General features: G+C 38.3%; 1 protein-coding gene across 3 annotated transcripts in view; it reads left to right on the top strand.

Moving 5' to 3' along the window:
* The window catches only part of COLGALT2 (collagen beta(1-O)galactosyltransferase 2), a 115369-nt gene that overhangs the window by 52631 nt on the left and 43168 nt on the right, over window positions 1–19570 (top strand). For all 3 annotated transcript variants that reach the window (XM_017848115.1, XM_017848116.1, XM_017848114.1), the window contains 3 exons: window positions 11478–11588; window positions 16796–16913; window positions 18262–18396. In XM_017848115.1, the coding sequence (XP_017703604.1) occupies window positions 11478–11588; window positions 16796–16913; window positions 18262–18396 (364 nt within the window). The remainder of the gene's footprint in view (window positions 1–11477; window positions 11589–16795; window positions 16914–18261; window positions 18397–19570) is intronic.

Genomic DNA, 19570 nt, shown 5'->3' with positions numbered 1-19570 from the left:
AATAGTTATTGTCATTCTTAACTGCAGTTGGTTTCAGAAATGAATGAATCAAAGTAAATCTTTCTACACAGAACACGGACACTTCCTTCAGCTTTCTCCCAGTCCTCAATCCAAGAGACCACTTTGCCTTTACATTGTCACCGCAGTTCAGCCAGTTCTCCTCCATATAACAGAGCAGATCCTGGTGGGGAGATCCTCCTGTCAATAATTGCTGCACGTAGCAAGCCCAGTCCTTGGGCTGTGACTTTCCCTGTGGTCGCGCTGGCTCCAGTTCCCCATGACCTCATGTTTCAGAGGCTCCATGTTTTGCTGTAGCATTGCTCTGCCAGGCCCAAGAACTAACTGTTTACATGGACCCAGCCCCACCATTAGGCAGTGCTGGACATCCCCCCTCAGAGTTTAAACATCCATGTCCTGTTTCAGCTGCTCCACCCAGCTCCTCTGCTGAGACCTGACACTTCTCACTTCCTTGCAACTGCCCACGCATTCCTGGGCCCTTGCATCTGTTCATCTCATGTACAACCAAGATACTCATGAAGCAGAATAAAGGATTCCTCTCTGCTACACTGGAACAGAAAACTGAGAATTTCAGAAATTAAGAAAAGTACATATCAAAGATCAAGTATAAATGGAAAGAAAACAATATTTGGAAGAGAGTCTCTAAGCCTCACATTCCTCTTCTGGAAAATGGGGATAATAATACTTACAGGAGAATTACTTTAAATGTTAAAGTTATATATGTAAAATGGTCAGCTTAGTGCCTGGAACATAGTAGATTCTCCACAAAGGGTAAAGAATAAGATAAAATAAATTTTCTTCTTTTTCCATAGTATTTAAAGTTTGAGCAGCCATACTCAAGGTAAATGAAACTGTATGTTCACACAAAAACTTGTACATGAATATTCATAGCAGCATCGTTCATAGTAACTAGAAAGTGAAAACACCCAAATGTCTATTAACTGATAAATGGATAAACAAAATGTGGCATATCCATACTATGGAATATTATTTAGCCATTAAAAGAAATGGAGTACCGATACGTGCTACAACATACGTGAACCTTGAAAACAGTATGCAAAGTGAAAGAAGTCAGACACAAAAGGCCACAATCATATGATTCCGTTGATAAGAAAGGACGGGAATAGGCAAATCCATAGGGACAGAAAGCAGAAAAGTGGTTACCAGGAGCTGGAGGGGTGAGGGGTCACTGCTAATGGATGTAGGGTTTCTTTTTGAGGTGATGGAAATGTTCTGGAATTGGATAATGGTGATGGTTGCACAACTAAAACCACTGTATTTTATACTTTAGAAGAGTGAATATTTGGTATGTGAAATGTATCTCAATAAAGTTTTTAGTAAAAAGTTTGTGCAGCAGTAATCATATCTTAGTTGCTGCACAGTGAGAGGAGGTATGTACAGTGTTTGCAGGAAGTGTACACTTATACTCATCCCATGGTGCCGCCATCATTTTTTTCTTCTTTCCAATTCTCTTGATATTAGACTGGTTGAGAGAATTACTTACACCTTGCTCAATCTATGCATGTTTGTCTTTTCTTTCTCGTGGAAGATGTTTTCTGTTTTGTGAAAGAAGCAAAGTGATATTATTGCTGTCCTCCCAGCCATATTTGAAATGTTTAATTACTGAAATATGTGCCCTGAGCATGTGTAGATGGATGGACCTGGGCTATTAAGAGATAAAATAATGTGTTTTTTATGTTGGTTTCCAGAGACCTCCTGCCAGGTTGGAATATTTTCATGGCATTTCAGCCTAAAAGTTTGTACAGGTTATAAATAGACTTTTATCTCTAAAAAGTAGATAGCCAGATTCTCTTGAAACAATTTGAAAGCCTAGCATTTCTGGGCACACATTCCAGTGCAGCAGCAATCAGCTGGGGCCCACATGTGCCTATTCTCAACAGTCCTTCTTTCATGCTGTTGGCTCATACATGGCCCATTTCACTTCTTTGTTATCTGTGCTCAGCCTTTGTAGGCATTTGGGTTGGATGAGGAGAAGTTCCCTGAAATTGTTCATTCATTCACTCATCAAACTCATGATAAGTGCTTATTTTATAGTGAACTGTTAAGTACTGGGACAGTCCCTGTCCTCAGGGGAAGAAAGTCGAGTAATGAAGAAAGAAATAGAACCAATTAATTATAATACAGGAGCAACCACAGTGCTGGAAGCACGGCAAGCTAGTGATGCATAATTACAGATAGAGGGTGTCCAATCTAACCTGATGTGTTTGGAGGGTGTAGAGGTTCAGGACTCCTGGAGAAAATGTTTTTGGATCCTGCTCTGTCTTCTCTTTAGTACCAGTGCTACATTTAACTACATGTCTTCAGGGTGCATCCACAAAATAAATAACTTAACAGAATTGGAAAATCCAATAGGGATGAGAAAAGGGGCCATGATGATTGGGTGAAAAGGGTGGGAAGAAGAATAAATAAGGGACAAAGGAGAACAAAAACAGCAAGAGGGTACTTAGACAAATGAGAAACATATTTGTCTTATCTCAGATGCTCCCACTGATATTTTCATGGAATTCCAAGGGTTGTGACTCCAAGGAAAATTATGCTGAAAGTAAACCTAAGCAAAGCTTGTAAGGAATGGATGAATCTTCCCATTTTTCTTTTGTTTTTTGCTGGGACATTTCCATCCTGTCATCCTGAGATGATCATATTGGTCATATTGATTCATATTCTTGACAAGGTAGAGAACTTCCAATTTGACAGTGTTTCCTGGTCATCTACTCTCTGTTGGACAGGTGTGGTGGGGAGCCTGGGGTCGGGGGTGTTGTGGGACGGATTAGAAGGCCTAAATAAAAAGGCCGAGCTCTAGTACCCACCATTTGCATGACTTGAGCAAGTCATAACCTCTCATCCTCAGCCTTCTTTTCTATAACAGGGGAAATAAAGATAATGAGTAACTTAGTTAATCATAAGGCTAAAATGGATTTGTATGTGACATAATGTTGACAAGAAAATATATCTCAGAATCATGAGTATCAATAATAGCTCAATTATAATATGCTTAATTAAGTTTATTAATTTTATTAAAAGATGATAATGGGCTTTTGAATTGACTGTTAACTGGTCAATCAGCAAACTTTACCATCAAGAAAAATTTAGGGATGCTGTTTAGGGATGAAATTGATTGGTTGCTTGAATTCCTAGAATCAAATATTATTTTTACATCACACATACCCAGGCTTCAGGTATGTTGCATCTATGATTGTTTCTGGGATGAAATGAGGAATACTGAGGAGGGATGTTGAGGCAGTATAAACATTAATTTTGTTGGTGAGGAGGTTTTCATAAGAAGTGAGTTTTTCTGATTCCTTAGTTCATTGTGAAGAATTGCAACTAATTGACTTTGTATGAATAGGATCTAGGAAAAGGCTTTTTGTGGGAGGAATCCCCAGGCCCCCAATCCATATTCATGCCTTAACCATATCCATCTAGTTTCCACCCACAAGAAGGGTTCCGGATCTTTAGACAGAACTCTACCTGGTAACCAAGAAGCAAGAATCAATTGGCATATTTTGCTGAGTAGCTGAGCATGTCTCTGCCTTTGGCACGTCTGCTGCTGGGGAGGCTTTCCTTGAGACTGGACACAGAGGTGGCAGGACTCGATGATATGACCTCTCTTGAAAATGAATTACAGTAGTTGCTTTCATTAGTGGAATTTTATTTTTAGGTGGAGCTCTTTATTTTCTACACAAATGAGTCTTCTTTGCTGGATGAAAACAAGAAGCATCTGAGAGGGTAGTTCAGTGTTTGAAGTCTTGAATTGGAAAATTTACCTTTGCCAACTCACTAGTCATGGTGAGGATTGTCCAGGTGGTGACTAACTTTGTTGTTCATTCCATTGCCATTCCCTTGAGCCTCTGGGGAAAGTATTTTGCGGGTTCTCAGGCACCAAGATCAATAGATCAGTCGCTGTCCAGTGTTGCCATCCTGCTGCTCCACCAGTCGCAGACCTCTTCTATAGTGACGAAGGTCTAGACTTTCCGGGGTGTGGCAGGGAAGCTGAGGACATTCCCTGAGTCAGTACAGATGGAAGTGATCAGAAGTACCGTGTCCTGGCCGGGCGCGGCAGCTCATGCCTGTAATCCCAGCACTTTGGGAGGTTGAGGAGAGTGGATCACTGGAGGTCAGGAGTTCAAGACCAGCCTGACTAACATGGTGAAACCCTGTCTCTACTAAAAACACAAAATTAGCTGGGCATGGTGGCGCATGCCTCTAATCCCAGCTACTTGGAAGGCTGAGGCAGGATATCACTTGATCTCGGGAGGCGGAGGTTGCAGTGAGCTGAGATTGTGCCACTGCACTCTAGCCTGGGCAAAAAGAGTGAAACTTCATCTCAAAAATAAAATAAAACAAGGAAGTACTGTGTCCTCAATTTCTGTGTCGCACCTGCTGAGAGATCCAGTCTGCATCTTTAATATGATTCCAGTGGCCCCATGCTTACCAATATGAATTTAGCCCTAACAACCTCAGTAGGACTTGTGGTCAAAATAAATGAGTCAGTTCTAATTATTTCTAGTTGGTGCTGAGTCTTAAGAGGCAAGACTTAGAAATGAAAACTAACTTCTGGAACAAGGAGAAATGTCAGTGTTTTTAGACATTGCCAGATAAATCTCAATATTTTTTTTTCCACAGCCAAACATCCTGCAAGGATCCTTCCAAGCTGTCTCATCCTGCAGACATGTTGACTTCTTGGCCTGCTCTTTGTGCTCCCTTCCATGTAGTGGTGACAATGTACCTGTTGACCTGGGAGCATCATCAGTTAAGGGGATCCCTACACATGCTGTGATCACATCTCCAATACATGTTTCCCTTAGTCCCAATTCGATTTTGAATTCAAGACTCATGGGCCTTTGCTAACTTGCACAGCTGGAGAAGAGGAAGAAGGGGAAATAGGAACTAAAAGCAGAATCAGAGGGAAAGCAGATGGGCAGCACTAGGGTGAGAGGTGGCCAGTGTGGATGTGGCACCTGTTTCTACCAGCGCTGCCTTTTCAAGTACTAGCTCCAAAGAAAGCAAGCCAGGACTCATGTACAGAGAGGAGGCCAACTGTGAGCACTGAAGCTGTCTCAGGGCCACAGCTCCCCTAAAAGTGGAAGGGAGAGACCTTGGTGGCTGGCAGGTACCAGGGCTCCTTAGAGGTAAAGGAAAGTTATTGTCCCAACATGACCTTCAAAGAAAATTAAAAACAGCTCAAGAGCTGAGCTCTCCTTGCTGTCTTTTTGTTGTTGTTGTTTTTCTTTTGAGACAGAGTCTCGCTCTCTCACCTAGACTGGAGTGCAGTGGCATGATCTCAGCTCACTGCAATCTCTGCCTCTGGGGTTCAAGCAGTTTTCCTGCCTCAGCTTCCCAAGTAGCTGGGACTACAGGCACGCACCACCACGCCTGGCTAATTTTTGTATTTTTAGTAGAGACGGGGTTTCACCATGTTGGCTGGGCTGGCCTTGAACTCCTGACCTCAGATGATCCACCTCAGCCTCCCAAAGTGCTGGGATTACCGGCGTGAGCCACTGCACCCAGCCTCTCCTTGCTGTCTTATCCTGAGTCAGAGGATAAGCGGGGAAGAGAGAGTGAGTGGAGGTGTTGATTTAGGTGTGAATCCTCTCTAGTTGGAGAATTGAGGCAGACTGAGCCGTGTGAGCCTCCCGGAAACATGGTCACCCAGCCAGCCCATGTTTGTGTTTTTCCAGTTTGATTACTGACTGTCAATTACTTGCAGATCACCTCTCCAGGTGTCCAGCTGTCCTTGCACATCATTTGTTTTCTTCAAGGAATCCATTAGTGATGTCTGCAATTTTTCCGGGTGCCTTTTCTGGTCTGATTGGGAGGAGGATGACAGATTCGAGACAGTACTTATTTTCCACAGGAACCGCAAGGAGCCTTCAGACTGAGAGAGGGGCCACTGTGCCTCAGCTCCTCCTGAGGGGCCTCACACATTCTGGGTTCTCAGCTTCCTAGCTTCATGGAAAAATCCACCTTAGCTGCCGAGGTTTTTGTGTCTAGCTGCTTGTGGAGTGCTGCAGCAGGACAAGCACCGCGCTGTTGTTGCCTTGTGCTACAGGGCTCCGAAAATAGAACTGTTAGCACCAGCCTTGGGTTTCCTCCAGAGAGCTTGCATCTGGGCCTTTGGTATCTCTCTCTGTCCAACCCTCTGAATAGCCCAGGGCCTGTAATGCTTTCATTATTATGCATTCAAATGGAAACATACTTTTGTCAGAGTGATTACAAGGCAGCAGTTAGGAGTGTCTGCCTGGATTTCTTCGTTTTTGCCTTTTTTTTGACAGTGGGGAGGAGGAGCAGGGAAACTCAGTCTTCAGTGGGGCTGCGAGGCTTCCTCGGTGGGCTGGTGTGGCCAGGGCCTCTTCCTCTTCTGGGAATGAGTGTAGGAGAGATTGGCCCTGCACTTCAAAGACCAGGATGGATGCACCTGTCTCCAACCACAGCTGGAGGACATGTTCATTTCCTCAGAAGACTGAGAACAAAGAGAATTTTAATTCAGGGAAGTAAGAGTACAGACAATTTTTTAGCTCAGTACAGAGAATATTTGAAATCTGTGCATCTGTTTTTACTTAGACATCTTCACGTCTGCATACTGCAGGCAGCTAATTTCTAAGGATGTTCATCAGGAGTGGATGCTTGGGCAGGTTTTGGAGTTGTTTAATCTATACACCAAGAAAATGCATTTCATACAATAAGACCAACTTTGTCAAAAGGATTAGGAAATGCATTGATGTAGAGAAGACAAAGAGAATTTAAGAAGTCCTGTGTAATGAAGAAACAACAACCAAGGAAAGAAGTAGATGATGTATAAATTACCTAGACTATTTCTTTAAGAGATGGGGTCTTGCTATGTTGCCCAGGCTGGAGTGCAGTGACTATTCACAGGCACAGTTGTACTCACTGCAGCCTGGAACTCCTGGACTCAAGTGATCCTCCTACCTCAGCCTCTCAGGTAGCTAGGACTAAGGGTGTATGCTACCACACCTGGCAAATTCTCCTACACCATTTATAAATAATTTAAGAATAATGTAGAATTCTCATAACTTTTGGCTAACACTGTGATGAGGAATTTTTGTTTCGTTTAATTTTAATTACTCCTCTTCATAATGTTTTGAGTGAAGAATAAGGTGCTTTATGGTAAATTCCGAGTTTCAGGAATTGCTCTCTGCATGCTTCTTGTTACAAGACCAGTGGTAGGACTCTCATTGTGCTCTTCATGGCCACCTGTTACCCTGGATGTTGGTAGCTTGTGACCATGAGTCAAAATGGACATGACTTTTGCTGACTTTGCACTTTTTGGCACAATCACAAACTCGGTGGAGCCTGTGGCCTTCTTCCACATTGCTTTCTGGACCACTTTCCCACCTCTGTGAGTTGCTAAGGGCTCCTCATCTTGGTCCTAAGGTGCTCACCTCCTATCCCTCAAAACTGTCAGCATCACACATCACCTCTCTCCCTCTCCAGGCCATGGAATGTCCAGGTGGACCTGTGGGTCTTTCTCCCTCCTAGACCTTGCTGTGAAGAGAGGAGCTGGTTCTCATCTAATTTCAAGAAGACACTTGAAAGTAGATCAAGTTGGCCATTGGTGTCATCTCTAGTTATTGGATAATGTTTTTAATTAGCCTAGTTTTAGTTTAAGTATCTATTTTACAAAATAATATTTTCAAATACTAGTTACGTACCTCTGTGTCCCATTTTTCTATACCCTATGACTTAAGTTACATAGTTTTAAGTTACTTGGTATTTTACAGAAATGTATTCCCTATCTAAATAGAGTTCCACCGTGCTTTGCTTAACAGTGTATTTTTCTCTCTTGAACATTCCTGAACATTCCCTCTGTTAAATGTTACTTTTTTAGGAGATAAAAAAAATTTGAATATATTTAGAGGCAATTTAAAATCAAGTAAAAACTATAATGGTTCATTTTAATGAAAAGCACTGTTTTTTATGTGTATGCTTTATTTATTTATTATATTTATAGAGACAGAGTCTTTCACTCTGTCACCCAGGCTGGAGTGCAGTGGACCGAACTCGGCTCACTGCAACCTCCACCTCCCAGGTTCAAGCGATTCTCCTGCCTCAGCCTCCCAAGTAGCTGGGACTAACAGGCACGTGCCACCATACCCAGCTAATTTTTTGGTTTTCTTTAGTAGGGACGGGTTTCACCATGTAGATCAGGCTGGTCTCAAACTCCTGACCTCAAATGATCTGCCCACCTTGGCCTCCCAAGGTGCTGCAATTACGGGCATTAACCACTGCACTCGGCCTTTATTTATATTTACTTTCAATTTATTTTAAATCATCCTACAAATCGCAGTGAAAGTAATGATGCAATAAAAACTAAATTATTTCATGTCTACCTCTGATCATTTTCAAACCTGTATTATATGTATAGATATTTTGGTGAAACTTTATTTATTTTAAATTTCCACTTTCATTTTAGATACAGGGAGTATATGTGCATGTTTGTTACATGGGAATATTACATAATACCCTTATCATACACTAAATTTCTATACTTTCTGTTCTGTGCCACTGGGCTCCCTATGTCATTTATCCCTGTGTCATTACCACACAGTTTTAATTGTAGTGGCTTGTTTTTTTAGTATCTGCTTGAATTTTATTATGTGTGGTTATTAAAAATCAGGAATAGGTGTGGAATTTTGTTAAAGACTTTTACACATTTACAGAGATAATCATGATTTTCTCCAGGTCCATTAACATAGTGAATTATGTTAATTAAATTCCTTCATAGTAAACATTCTTAGACCATGCTATATTTTATTAATAAGATGTTGGACTCTGTTTGCTAATACTTTATTTAAGATTTTTGCAGCATATGCATTAAAGGATATTGGTCTATAGTTTTGTGTGTGTGTGTGTGCGTGTGTGTGTAAATCTTCATAAGATTTAGACATCAATATTATACTTGCAATATTAGAAGAATTTAGAATTTTCATTTTTTCCCTACACTCTGGATAACAAGCTGTAGAGCATTGGAAGTATCTATTGTAGGATTTGGTAGCGTTCCTTTGTAAAAACACATGAGCCTAGTTAGTTTTTTTTTCCTCCTTACTGTCTTCATGGAAGTTATTCATTTAAGCTTTATATCTCTTCAGGAGTTAATTTTGCTAACATCCATTTTTTTAGAAAATCTTCTATTATATTTAGTTTTCAAAGTTATTTATCATTGAGTTGTACAAAGTAGTCGATTACACATTTTTAAAATTTTTCTTCCAAATCAATCATATTGTTTCCCATCTTTACCATTTCTTATTGTTTTATATTTGTTTGTCTTAGGTAGGTTAACTAGGGCTTGTCTTTTATTGATTTTTCTCAAAGAAGCAGCATTTTAGTTTGTTTCTACTCTTTTCCTATTTTATATCTCACAACTTTCTACCCTTACGTTTATTAATTTCTTTATATATGTTTACTTTGTTGCTTTTCTCCTAGCTTTTTGAGTAGAAATTTAACGCATTTATTTTATTTAAGCATATAAAACTGAATTTTCTCTAATTACTGCTTTCATTGTATCCCAAAATTCTGGTATGTAGTGTTTTCACTATTAATTTTGGAAGTTCTGAAATTGGCTTGTATTTATTTTCCACTAGCAATTGTTATTTTTTAAAAGCAACTCTGTAAGAGAGTTTTTAGTGGATTTAGGGGGTTTTATTTTATTATCAACTTCTACATATATGTCATTTAGATCAGAGAATGTTGTTTATATAATTTCAATTTTATGGAGGCTTTCTTTGGGATGTAATTGTTGGTCAGTACTAGTAGATGTTCCATGTGCACTTGAGAAGTCTCTATTAGTGTGTTGTATAGATCCTATATATACTTACTTTCTTCCCCATTTGTACCATCTTTAACTGAAAGTGATATGTTAATATCTCTTATTGTTATTTCTGTTTTTCTTTACAGTTGCTATGCTTTCTACTATATTAAGGGTCAGCAAATTATAGCCTACAGACCAGTTGCCTGTTTTTGTAAATAAAGTTTTGTTGGAACACAGCAATGCTTATTCATTTACATATTGTTTATGGCTGATGTATCACTACAATGGCAGAGTTAAGTAGTAGTTGCAGATAGTATATAGCCTGTAAACCTAAAATGTTTACCATCTATTTCTTGAAAGAAAGTTTGCCAACCCCTGTAATATATGAAAGTGCATAGAAATTCACACTTTGTATATTTTGATGTGAATGGCCTCCTTTAGTATTATAAAGTCTCTTTCTTTGTCATCTTAATACTCTTTGGCCTGAATTCTACCTTGTTTGTTGTCAGGATTACAACTCCTGCTTTCTTCTCTTTTTCTGTTTTTCATTTCATTATCTCTTCATTTATAGGTGTTCTGAATAACCGTTTTACATGTGTTGGGTTTTGCTTTGTGATACAGTTTGAAAATACTTTTTTAATAAATGAGTTAAGCCCCTTTACAAGTGGATCCGTTTGTTAAACTTTCAAGGTAGAACAGGCACAAGTTTTGTATACATTATTTAAAGACTTTTGAAAATACTCTATTTTGTAAATGTGATGATAAAGTTAATCCAAAATAGATAATTGAAGATACCTTAATTTTTGAGTTTTATATTGAGAATTNGAATTCTACCTTGTTTGTTGTCAGGATTACAACTCCTGCTTTCTTCTCTTTTTCTGTTTTTCATTTCATTATCTCTTCATTTATAGGTGTTCTGAATAACCGTTTTACATGTGTTGGGTTTTGCTTTGTGATACAGTTTGAAAATACTTTTTTAATAAATGAGTTAAGCCCCTTTACAAGTGGATCCGTTTGTTAAACTTTCAAGGTAGAACAGGCACAAGTTTTGTATACATTATTTAAAGACTTTTGAAAATACTCTATTTTGTAAATGTGATGATAAAGTTAATCCAAAAATAGATAATTGAAGATACCTTAATTTTTGAGTTTTATATTGAGAATTATTATTGTAGCTTCACAATGATTAAAGCAGCACTGACTAGATATTTCGTTGTAGTCAGAAATTGACTTGAAATGAAGATAAAGCAGAATTATTGTTCAAATTGAGGGTCATTGTTAGTGAAGTTAAAAAGTGAAGTTTACATCCTGGGTAACTGAAAATTAAAACATATAGAAAAATTTCCAAGAGGATTCAGTAATTGACTCTCAGTTAATTCATTTTATCTTTGGTGTTTTCATATGTTTATTTATTAATGCAATTATTTACACGTTCTCCAATTGGCTGAGCCCTGTTTAAGGATCTAACGACACAAAGATGATTTTAAGCAGTGTCTCTCACTTTAGAAATTTATTGTCTAGTTTGGACTATGAGGGAATTACTTTCACATATACAATTTTTTTTTTTTTCCAGGAGTAGCCATTCTTCTTTCAGTTAGTTTGGTGTCTTTGGGATTTCCCTCTCTTTCTTTGGATGACATAGTTAAACTATATTGTGCTTTCTCTCATGCAGGGCAGCCACCGATCACAATGTGGATAATACAACAGAAATACTCAGGGAGTGGTTGAAAAATGTACAGAGACTCTATCACTATGTGGAGTGGAGGCCTATGGATGAACCGGAGTGAGTAGCAAGAGCAAAATGTGTAAACTCATTATTTACCCTTCCTCTTTAACTAGCTCTCTAGGGCTTCCAGGTTTGGAGGCACATGTGCTTTTCATTGTCTTTCATTTCTGCACCTATGTGAATTCTGAATATCTGTGATTTCTCCCTTTTAGAGATCTTCACAGTACTTTCTTCCTGTTTACTCCCACAGCTGCCAGCCAAGTTCAGGTTTGCATTACTTCATAAATAAATTGACATGACAGTGTATATTTTAAATATTGATATTATTTATTCATATTTTAAATGTAAACTTTTATATTGGAAGGATCATAGTGAAAATGTGTATACTTTCTACATACACCTTGCTTTTTTCAACTTATATCTTGGTAATCATTCTATAGTAATAGTTAAGGAGCTAATTTTCTTTTTTTTTTTTTTAACTGCATAGTCACTGTTGTGTGTGCATTTACCATAATTATTTAATTGATCCCCTACTGATGCTCATTTAGGTTATTTCTTATCTTAACCATAGAAATTCCTTCTTTCTTTCTTTTCCTTCTTTTCTCTTCTTTTCTTTCCTTCCTTCTTTCCTTCCTTCCTTCCTTCCTTCCTTCCTTCCTTCCTTCCTTCCTTCCTTCTTTCTCTCTTTCTCTCTTTCTTTCTTTCTTGACAAGGTCTCACTCTATCACCCTAGCTGGAGTGCAGTGGCATGATCATAGCTCCACTGTAACCTCGTACTCCTGGGCTCAGGCAATACTCCTCAGTCAACCTCTTGCATAGCTGGGACCACAACCATGCACCACTGTGCCTGGCTAATTTTATTTTATTTTTTGTGGAGACATGATCTCACTATGTTGTCCAGGCTGTTCTTGAACTCCTGGCCTCAAGCGATCCTCCCACCTTGGCCTTCCAAAGTGCTGGGATTACAGCTGTGAGTCATTGTGCCTGGTTACCATAGCAATTTCTTTTCTTTTCTTTCTTTCTTTTTTTTTTTTTAGATGGAGTCTCGCTCTGTCACGCAGGGTGGAGTGCAGAGTCACGATCTTGGCTCACTGCAACCTCCGCCTCCTGGGTTCAAATGATTCTCCTGCCTCAGCCTCCTGAGTAGCTGGGACTACAGGTGTGCGCCACCACGCCTGGCTAATTTTTTGTATTTTGAGTAGAGAGGGGTTTCACCATGTTAGCCAGGATGGTCTCGATCTCCTGACCCTGTGATCTGCCTCCTTGACCTCCCAAAGTGCTGGGATTACAGGCGTGAGCCACTGCGCCCGGCCACCATAGCAATTTCTTAATTGATTCTATCTCCAAGTCATCCTACATACAATACAGTCAAATCAATCTACCTCAAATACAAATGAAATGGTTTCATTTCTTTGTTAAAATACTTTACTTACTCTTTAGGAGCTGAACGAAGTTCAAACACCTAAGACTTATATTTTAAAACCCATGAATTTAGCACCAAAAGAAAATGTGGTTTATCCAGAACATTCCTTTTATTTCCAAACCCCACACTGTTGCTTGTGCAGGTCCTGGAAGACCTTTCCTTCTTCATAACTAACTCTTACCTTAAATCATGCCTACTATAGAAACCCATTCTTAATCATTCAGTTATAAATATCTACCTTTGTCTCAATAATTGTATTGCTTATATTCTATGTCATCCTTTCTGGCACAATGATATATGTAACCAACATTGTTAATTAACTATGCAATTAGTATATTTTTTTCTAAATAAATTGTAAGTTCTTTGGCAGGGGCTAGAGTATATAAACACTTTATATTCCCCTATCCCCTCAGAGCCATATTCTTGGCAGGCACTAAATTAATACTGGTTGGATGAACAAATAAGAACAAGAATAAATGTGTTTAAAACTTACTATTATAAATGTTCCCAAAGCTACTACAATTTTACCTTCAGGGACTGTAGAAATAGAATGAAGGAGTTGCCTGAATTTCTTCCCCAGATAAGTCATTTATTGAAAGTCAAATTTGTATTATAGTAATAATAAGTGCCATTCCAGAACAAGTTTCTGTTCTTCTAGTCTCTCTATATGTAAGAATTCTTATAAATATTCATATTATAAATAAATATATACAATNCTTTCATTTCTGCACCTATGTGAATTCTGAATATCTGTGATTTCTCCCTTTTAGAGATCTTCACAGTACTTTCTTCCTGTTTACTCCCACAGCTGCCAGCCAAGTTCAGGTTTGCATTACTTCATAAATAAATTGACATGACAGTGTATATTTTTAAATATTGATATTATTTATTCATATTTTAAATGTAAACTTTTATATTGGAAGGATCATAGTGAAAATGTGTATACTTTCTACATACACCTTGCTTTTTTCAACTTATATCTTGGTAATCATTCTATAGTAATAGTTAAGGAGCTAATTTTCTTTTTTTTTTTTTTTAACTGCATAGTCACTGTTGTGTGTGCATTTACCATAATTATTTAATTGATCCCCTACTGATGCTCATTTAGGTTATTTCTTATCTTAACCATAGAAATTCCTTCTTTCTTTCTTTTCCTTCTTTTCTCTTCTTTTCTTTCCTTCCTTCTTTCCTTCCTTCCTTCCTTCCTTCCTTCCTTCCTTCCTTCCTTCCTTCCTTCTTTCTCTCTTTCTCTCTTTCTTTCTTTCTTGACAAGGTCTCACTCTATCACCCTAGCTGGAGTGCAGTGGCATGATCATAGCTCCACTGTAACCTCGTACTCCTGGGCTCAGGCAATACTCCTCAGTCAACCTCTTGCATAGCTGGGACCACAACCATGCACCACTGTGCCTGGCTAATTTTATTTTTATTTTTTGTGGAGACATGATCTCACTATGTTGTCCAGGCTGTTCTTGAACTCCTGGCCTCAAGCGATCCTCCCACCTTGGCCTTCCAAAGTGCTGGGATTACAGCTGTGAGTCATTGTGCCTGGTTACCATAGCAATTTCTTTTTCTTTTTCTTTCTTTCTTTTTTTTTTTTTAGATGGAGTCTCGCTCTGTCACGCAGGGTGGAGTGCAGAGTCACGATCTTGGCTCACTGCAACCTCCGCCTCCTGGGTTCAAATGATTCTCCTGCCTCAGCCTCCTGAGTAGCTGGGACTACAGGTGTGCGCCACCACGCCTGGCTAATTTTTTGTATTTTGAGTAGAGAGGGGGTTTCACCATGTTAGCCAGGATGGTCTCGATCTCCTGACCCTGTGATCTGCCTCCTTGACCTCCCAAAGTGCTGGGATTACAGGCGTGAGCCACTGCGCCCGGCCACCATAGCAATTTCTTAATTGATTCTATCTCCAAGTCATCCTACATACAATACAGTCAAATCAATCTACCTCAAATACAAATGAAATGGTTTCATTTCTTTGTTAAAAATACTTTACTTACTCTTTAGGAGCTGAACGAAGTTCAAACACCTAAGACTTATATTTTTAAAACCCATGAATTTAGCACCAAAAGAAAATGTGGTTTATCCAGAACATTCCTTTTATTTCCAAACCCCACACTGTTGCTTGTGCAGGTCCTGGAAGACCTTTCCTTCTTCATAACTAACTCTTACCTTAAATCATGCCTACTATAGAAACCCATTCTTAATCATTCAGTTATAAATATCTACCTTTGTCTCAATAATTGTATTGCTTATATTCTATGTCATCCTTTCTGGCACAATGATATATGTAACCAACATTGTTAATTAACTATGCAATTAGTATATTTTTTTCTAAATAAATTGTAAGTTCTTTGGCAGGGGCTAGAGTATATAAACACTTTATATTCCCCCTATCCCCTCAGAGCCATATTCTTGGCAGGCACTAAATTAATACTGGTTGGATGAACAAATAAGAACAAGAATAAATGTGTTTAAAACTTACTATTATAAATGTTCCCAAAGCTACTACAATTTTACCTTCAGGGACTGTAGAAATAGAATGAAGGAGTTGCCTGAATTTCTTCCCCAGATAAGTCATTTATTGAAAGTCAAATTTGTATTATAGTAATAATAAGTGCCATTCCAGAACAAGTTTCTGTTCTTCTAGTCTCTCTATATGTAAGAATTCTTATAAATATTCATATTATAAATAAATATATACAATATAATATATACCTATTTATTTCTCAAATTCAAGCCCATGAACTGTATGTCAAGCAAAATTTAACAGTGAAGTCTGAACACCATAAAAGATTGTAAACACTCCTTTAGAGTGCCTTATAATGGAGTTTGACCTAATAAAAATGGCACAGAAATATTTTGTGTCCCTTCTTTGCATCTTGGTACTGTTCTCTGCAGCCAGGTTTTGACTAAATCTATTATATGCCAAGGTCAGTGTGAAAAAATATTAGAGCAGGCATTTTGGGGGGGGAATGTATTTAGAAAAATGAGAATTCCACTGATTTTCATTGAAACAATAATTGGGGAAGACATTCCAGAGAATTCCTGTGCTGTATATAGTTTTATTAACCTTGTTTGTATAGTTATAGTCTCATTGTTTTTGCAGTTTTTTGTTCACTAAAACAAAGGTACTGCCAGTGCAGCTATGAGATCTTGAAGTGGTGGCCAGTTTTGGGTTACTGCAACAGTATCAATGTCCGTGCCAGCTGGGTGCCTTCAGAAGGGTTTTGGAGTGTGTTCCAACCCACTTGCCTATGTGGCCATGGAGGAGTCTTGGCCTGGCTGTTTTGTGAATCTTGATAGAGATTCCGTGACCTCACTTTATCTAAGACAGATCAATGTGTTAGACTGTGTGGAATCATTTGTGGAGACTCCAACAAGTAAATTAAACCTTTGTTTTTCCTGGGAAACTCATGTTTTACACTGCATACTCTCCAAATTTATTTGATGTTGGGATGTATAAAAATTGTCTAGGAACATGAGCTTTTTGCTTGGATTCAAATCTTGATTGTGCCCCATTGTGTAACATTGGATGAATGACTTAACTGCTCTACCCCGATATCTTCACCTGTGAAATGCAGAGAACAGTAGTACTCACCTCAAAGGGCTCTCATGAGAACCCATTGAAATATTTCATGTAAATATTGTTGTTTACAGTGAGCAGTGAGTTACTTGACTTCTCATTGCTCCAGTTTCCTCATCTGTAATATGGAGATGATTATAATAATAGTATCTACTTTCTGGGGTTGATAGAAGATTGAATGAATACATATAAACATTTAGGACAGAGGCTGGTACATGTAGGTACTCAATAATGATGAGCTATCATTATTATTTTAGGTCTTACCCTGATGAAATTGGACCAAAGCACTGGCCAAGCTCCCGGTTTGCCCATGTGATGAAACTACGACAGGCAGCCCTTCGAACTGCGAGGGAAAAATGGTCAGACTACATTCTGGTAAAAACAGATGTTTGATTTCTTGACAGCTGTCATCTTGAATGTATCCAAATCAGTCATCCAGAAACTAGAACCATGGATGCAATCAAAACAACCTTTGGCTTAGACAGTGCCTCCCCACTTTTAAGAAAGGCACAAGGAAATTTTGGTAGTTTAATATTGGGCTACGTGGACTTCATCTTCAGGCCCACATGCATTTTTGGTGGGTAGGTGAAGAAGAACCTGAATTATTTAGTCTCTGTCATGCAACAGGCATAGAACTCTGCATATTTCTAGTTCATGGGAAATGCTGTAGGTAAAACAATGTAAGTTGTTCTTATAACTTTTTGGAAGAATTTGGGGATATGAAAAGTAATTATCTAAAAAAATAATTGAGCTGAACAGCTCTGAAACGGTTCCCTTTTGCTCCTGAATGATCTGGGGAGTAGCATGTTACTTGGCTTCCTGGTTGCTCCCGGTGATGCTGTCTTTGAGAACTTATGTCCATCCCCAGTCCCTCCATCACAGTGAAAATCTGCCCAATAATGTGTCATGCACACTTGTGACACAAATCCTTTCATGGAAGTTTTCAAATTGTACTAACAATATTTAACATTGTGTAGCTGTTTAAATGCCATTGAAGTGTACAAATGCTAAATCACAAAATTTTGGGTAAACAGATGGACTATCATAAAAACGAAGACTTCTGATTTTTTTATTGTGATAAAACCTACAAAATGTAAAATCTGTCAGTTTATCCCTTTTTCAGTGTACAGTTCGTATGATTATTTCTTTTATATGTTAGAATCTGTTGTTATACTGTCTCTGTAAATAAATCACTGTTAACATGGGCTTCTAAGAATAGGAAATAGTTTCACTGGTTAGCATGGGTTGATATAATGTACTTAAACAAAAATTCTACTTATAACATTAAAATGCATTGATAGATCTGTTTTGAGCTACTCTGGCATTACTATAGAAAAGCTAAGTAGGTATGCCCATCTGTACCTAGACTGGGCAGTCAATAAGTGTTTTTGAATGAACCTTTAATGGCTTGGGAACCATTAATATCTTGTGCCTAAAACACTAGCCAAAGTGTAGGGTGGGTCCTGGTTGAGGCTGTGCCCAGCGTGGCAGCCTGATTTATTGCTTAGTGCCTAATGCAGAGCCCAACATAGGAAGTTAGACTAAATGTAGTTTGACTGAATGAAAGTCACCTAGCTGCAATGGGTTTCAATAAGGAGGACAGAGATAACTAGTTCCATATGTCATGAGCAAGTTTCTGGGATCCTTCAGAAGGGTTGGGTTATTCTCAAACTCATTACTGAAAAGTACCTTTTCACCTAACATTATCCTTTTCTTTTCCTAGTTCATAGATGTTGACAATTTCCTGACTAATCCACAGACCCTCAATCTACTGATTGCAGAAAACAAAACTATTGTGGCCCCCATGCTGGAGTCTCGGGGCCTGTATTCTAATTTCTGGTGCGGAATCACCCCTAAGGCAAGTCTTTTGCTTAAATGAATTAAGGCTACTAGTTTTCACAAGGCAACACCGAGTCAATGTAGTCCCATTCACCTTTCTCCTGTTTACTCCCTTGAAACATGCATGTCATTGTGTTCCCAGAGCAAGCATTTTTCAGGAAGGGCGGTAAATCTAGGTCCAATGCTACAACCCAGTTGAGCTCTTCTGTATTAATTAATTATTGAAGAAAATAGTCTAAAGAGCTTAGCCTTAGAAACTTCAAATTAGCCAATAAAGCATGCTGGAATTTGTACTTTCCCCCCACCCAATTCAGGAATTACTATTTTAATTAATTCTTTTGTCATTACAAAACTAACATAAGAACACTATAGAAAAACTTAGAAATTTAAAAAAGTTTAAAAGAAAACCAACAAAACATGTTAAATTCCCATCACTGTAACAACATCATAGATAGAAACTTGCACGTTTTTAATAACTGTATTATCATCAAGTGGCTATATTCCAGTTTACTTAACCTTTATCTTGGTTTGAAAAACATTTAAATTATTCACAACTTTTAACTATCATGACCATCATGATTAATATAATTTTTCAGCATTTAAGATTATATCCTTAGGATAGCTTTTCAGAAGTGACATTACCGAGTCAAAGACTATAAATATTTCAATGACCTTTGATGTATGTTGCCAAATTTATTTCCAAAGAGTTCTAATAATGAAAACTACCATATTAGGTTATTTTATGAAATTCAAGTTAAAAAAGGTTTGAATTTTTATTATTTCTTTTTTTAATAGTAAATCTTCAAAGTCTAGAGGTCTGTTTTAGCGAATGCTCATGGCTGGTTGTATTTTTTATTCTTTAATTAAAGAATTAGAGAGATAAATTCAACTGATTAATGTAATATGTATCAATGTAGGATAAAAATGTGCTAAGCAAAATAAGGTATATTGGCTAGGAGCAGTGGCTCACGCCTGTAATCTCAACACTTTGAGAAGCTGAGGAGGGACAATTACTTGAGCCCAGGAGTTCGAGACCAACATGGGCAACATGGCGAAACCTCATCTCTACAACAAATGAAAAAATTAACCAGGTGTGTTGTTGTGCACACCTATAGTTCTAGCTATTCGGGAGGCTGAGCAGGGAGGATTGCTTGAGCCCAAGAAGTTGAGGCTGCAGTGAGCTATGATCACAC

The sequence above is a fragment of the Rhinopithecus bieti genome, unplaced genomic scaffold (assembly GCF_001698545.2).
Source record: "Rhinopithecus bieti isolate Rb0 unplaced genomic scaffold, ASM169854v2 scaffold_27006, whole genome shotgun sequence".
In the NCBI taxonomy this organism is placed as follows: domain Eukaryota; kingdom Metazoa; phylum Chordata; class Mammalia; order Primates; family Cercopithecidae; genus Rhinopithecus; species Rhinopithecus bieti.
This window is presented reverse-complemented; position numbering and strand designations above follow the sequence as displayed.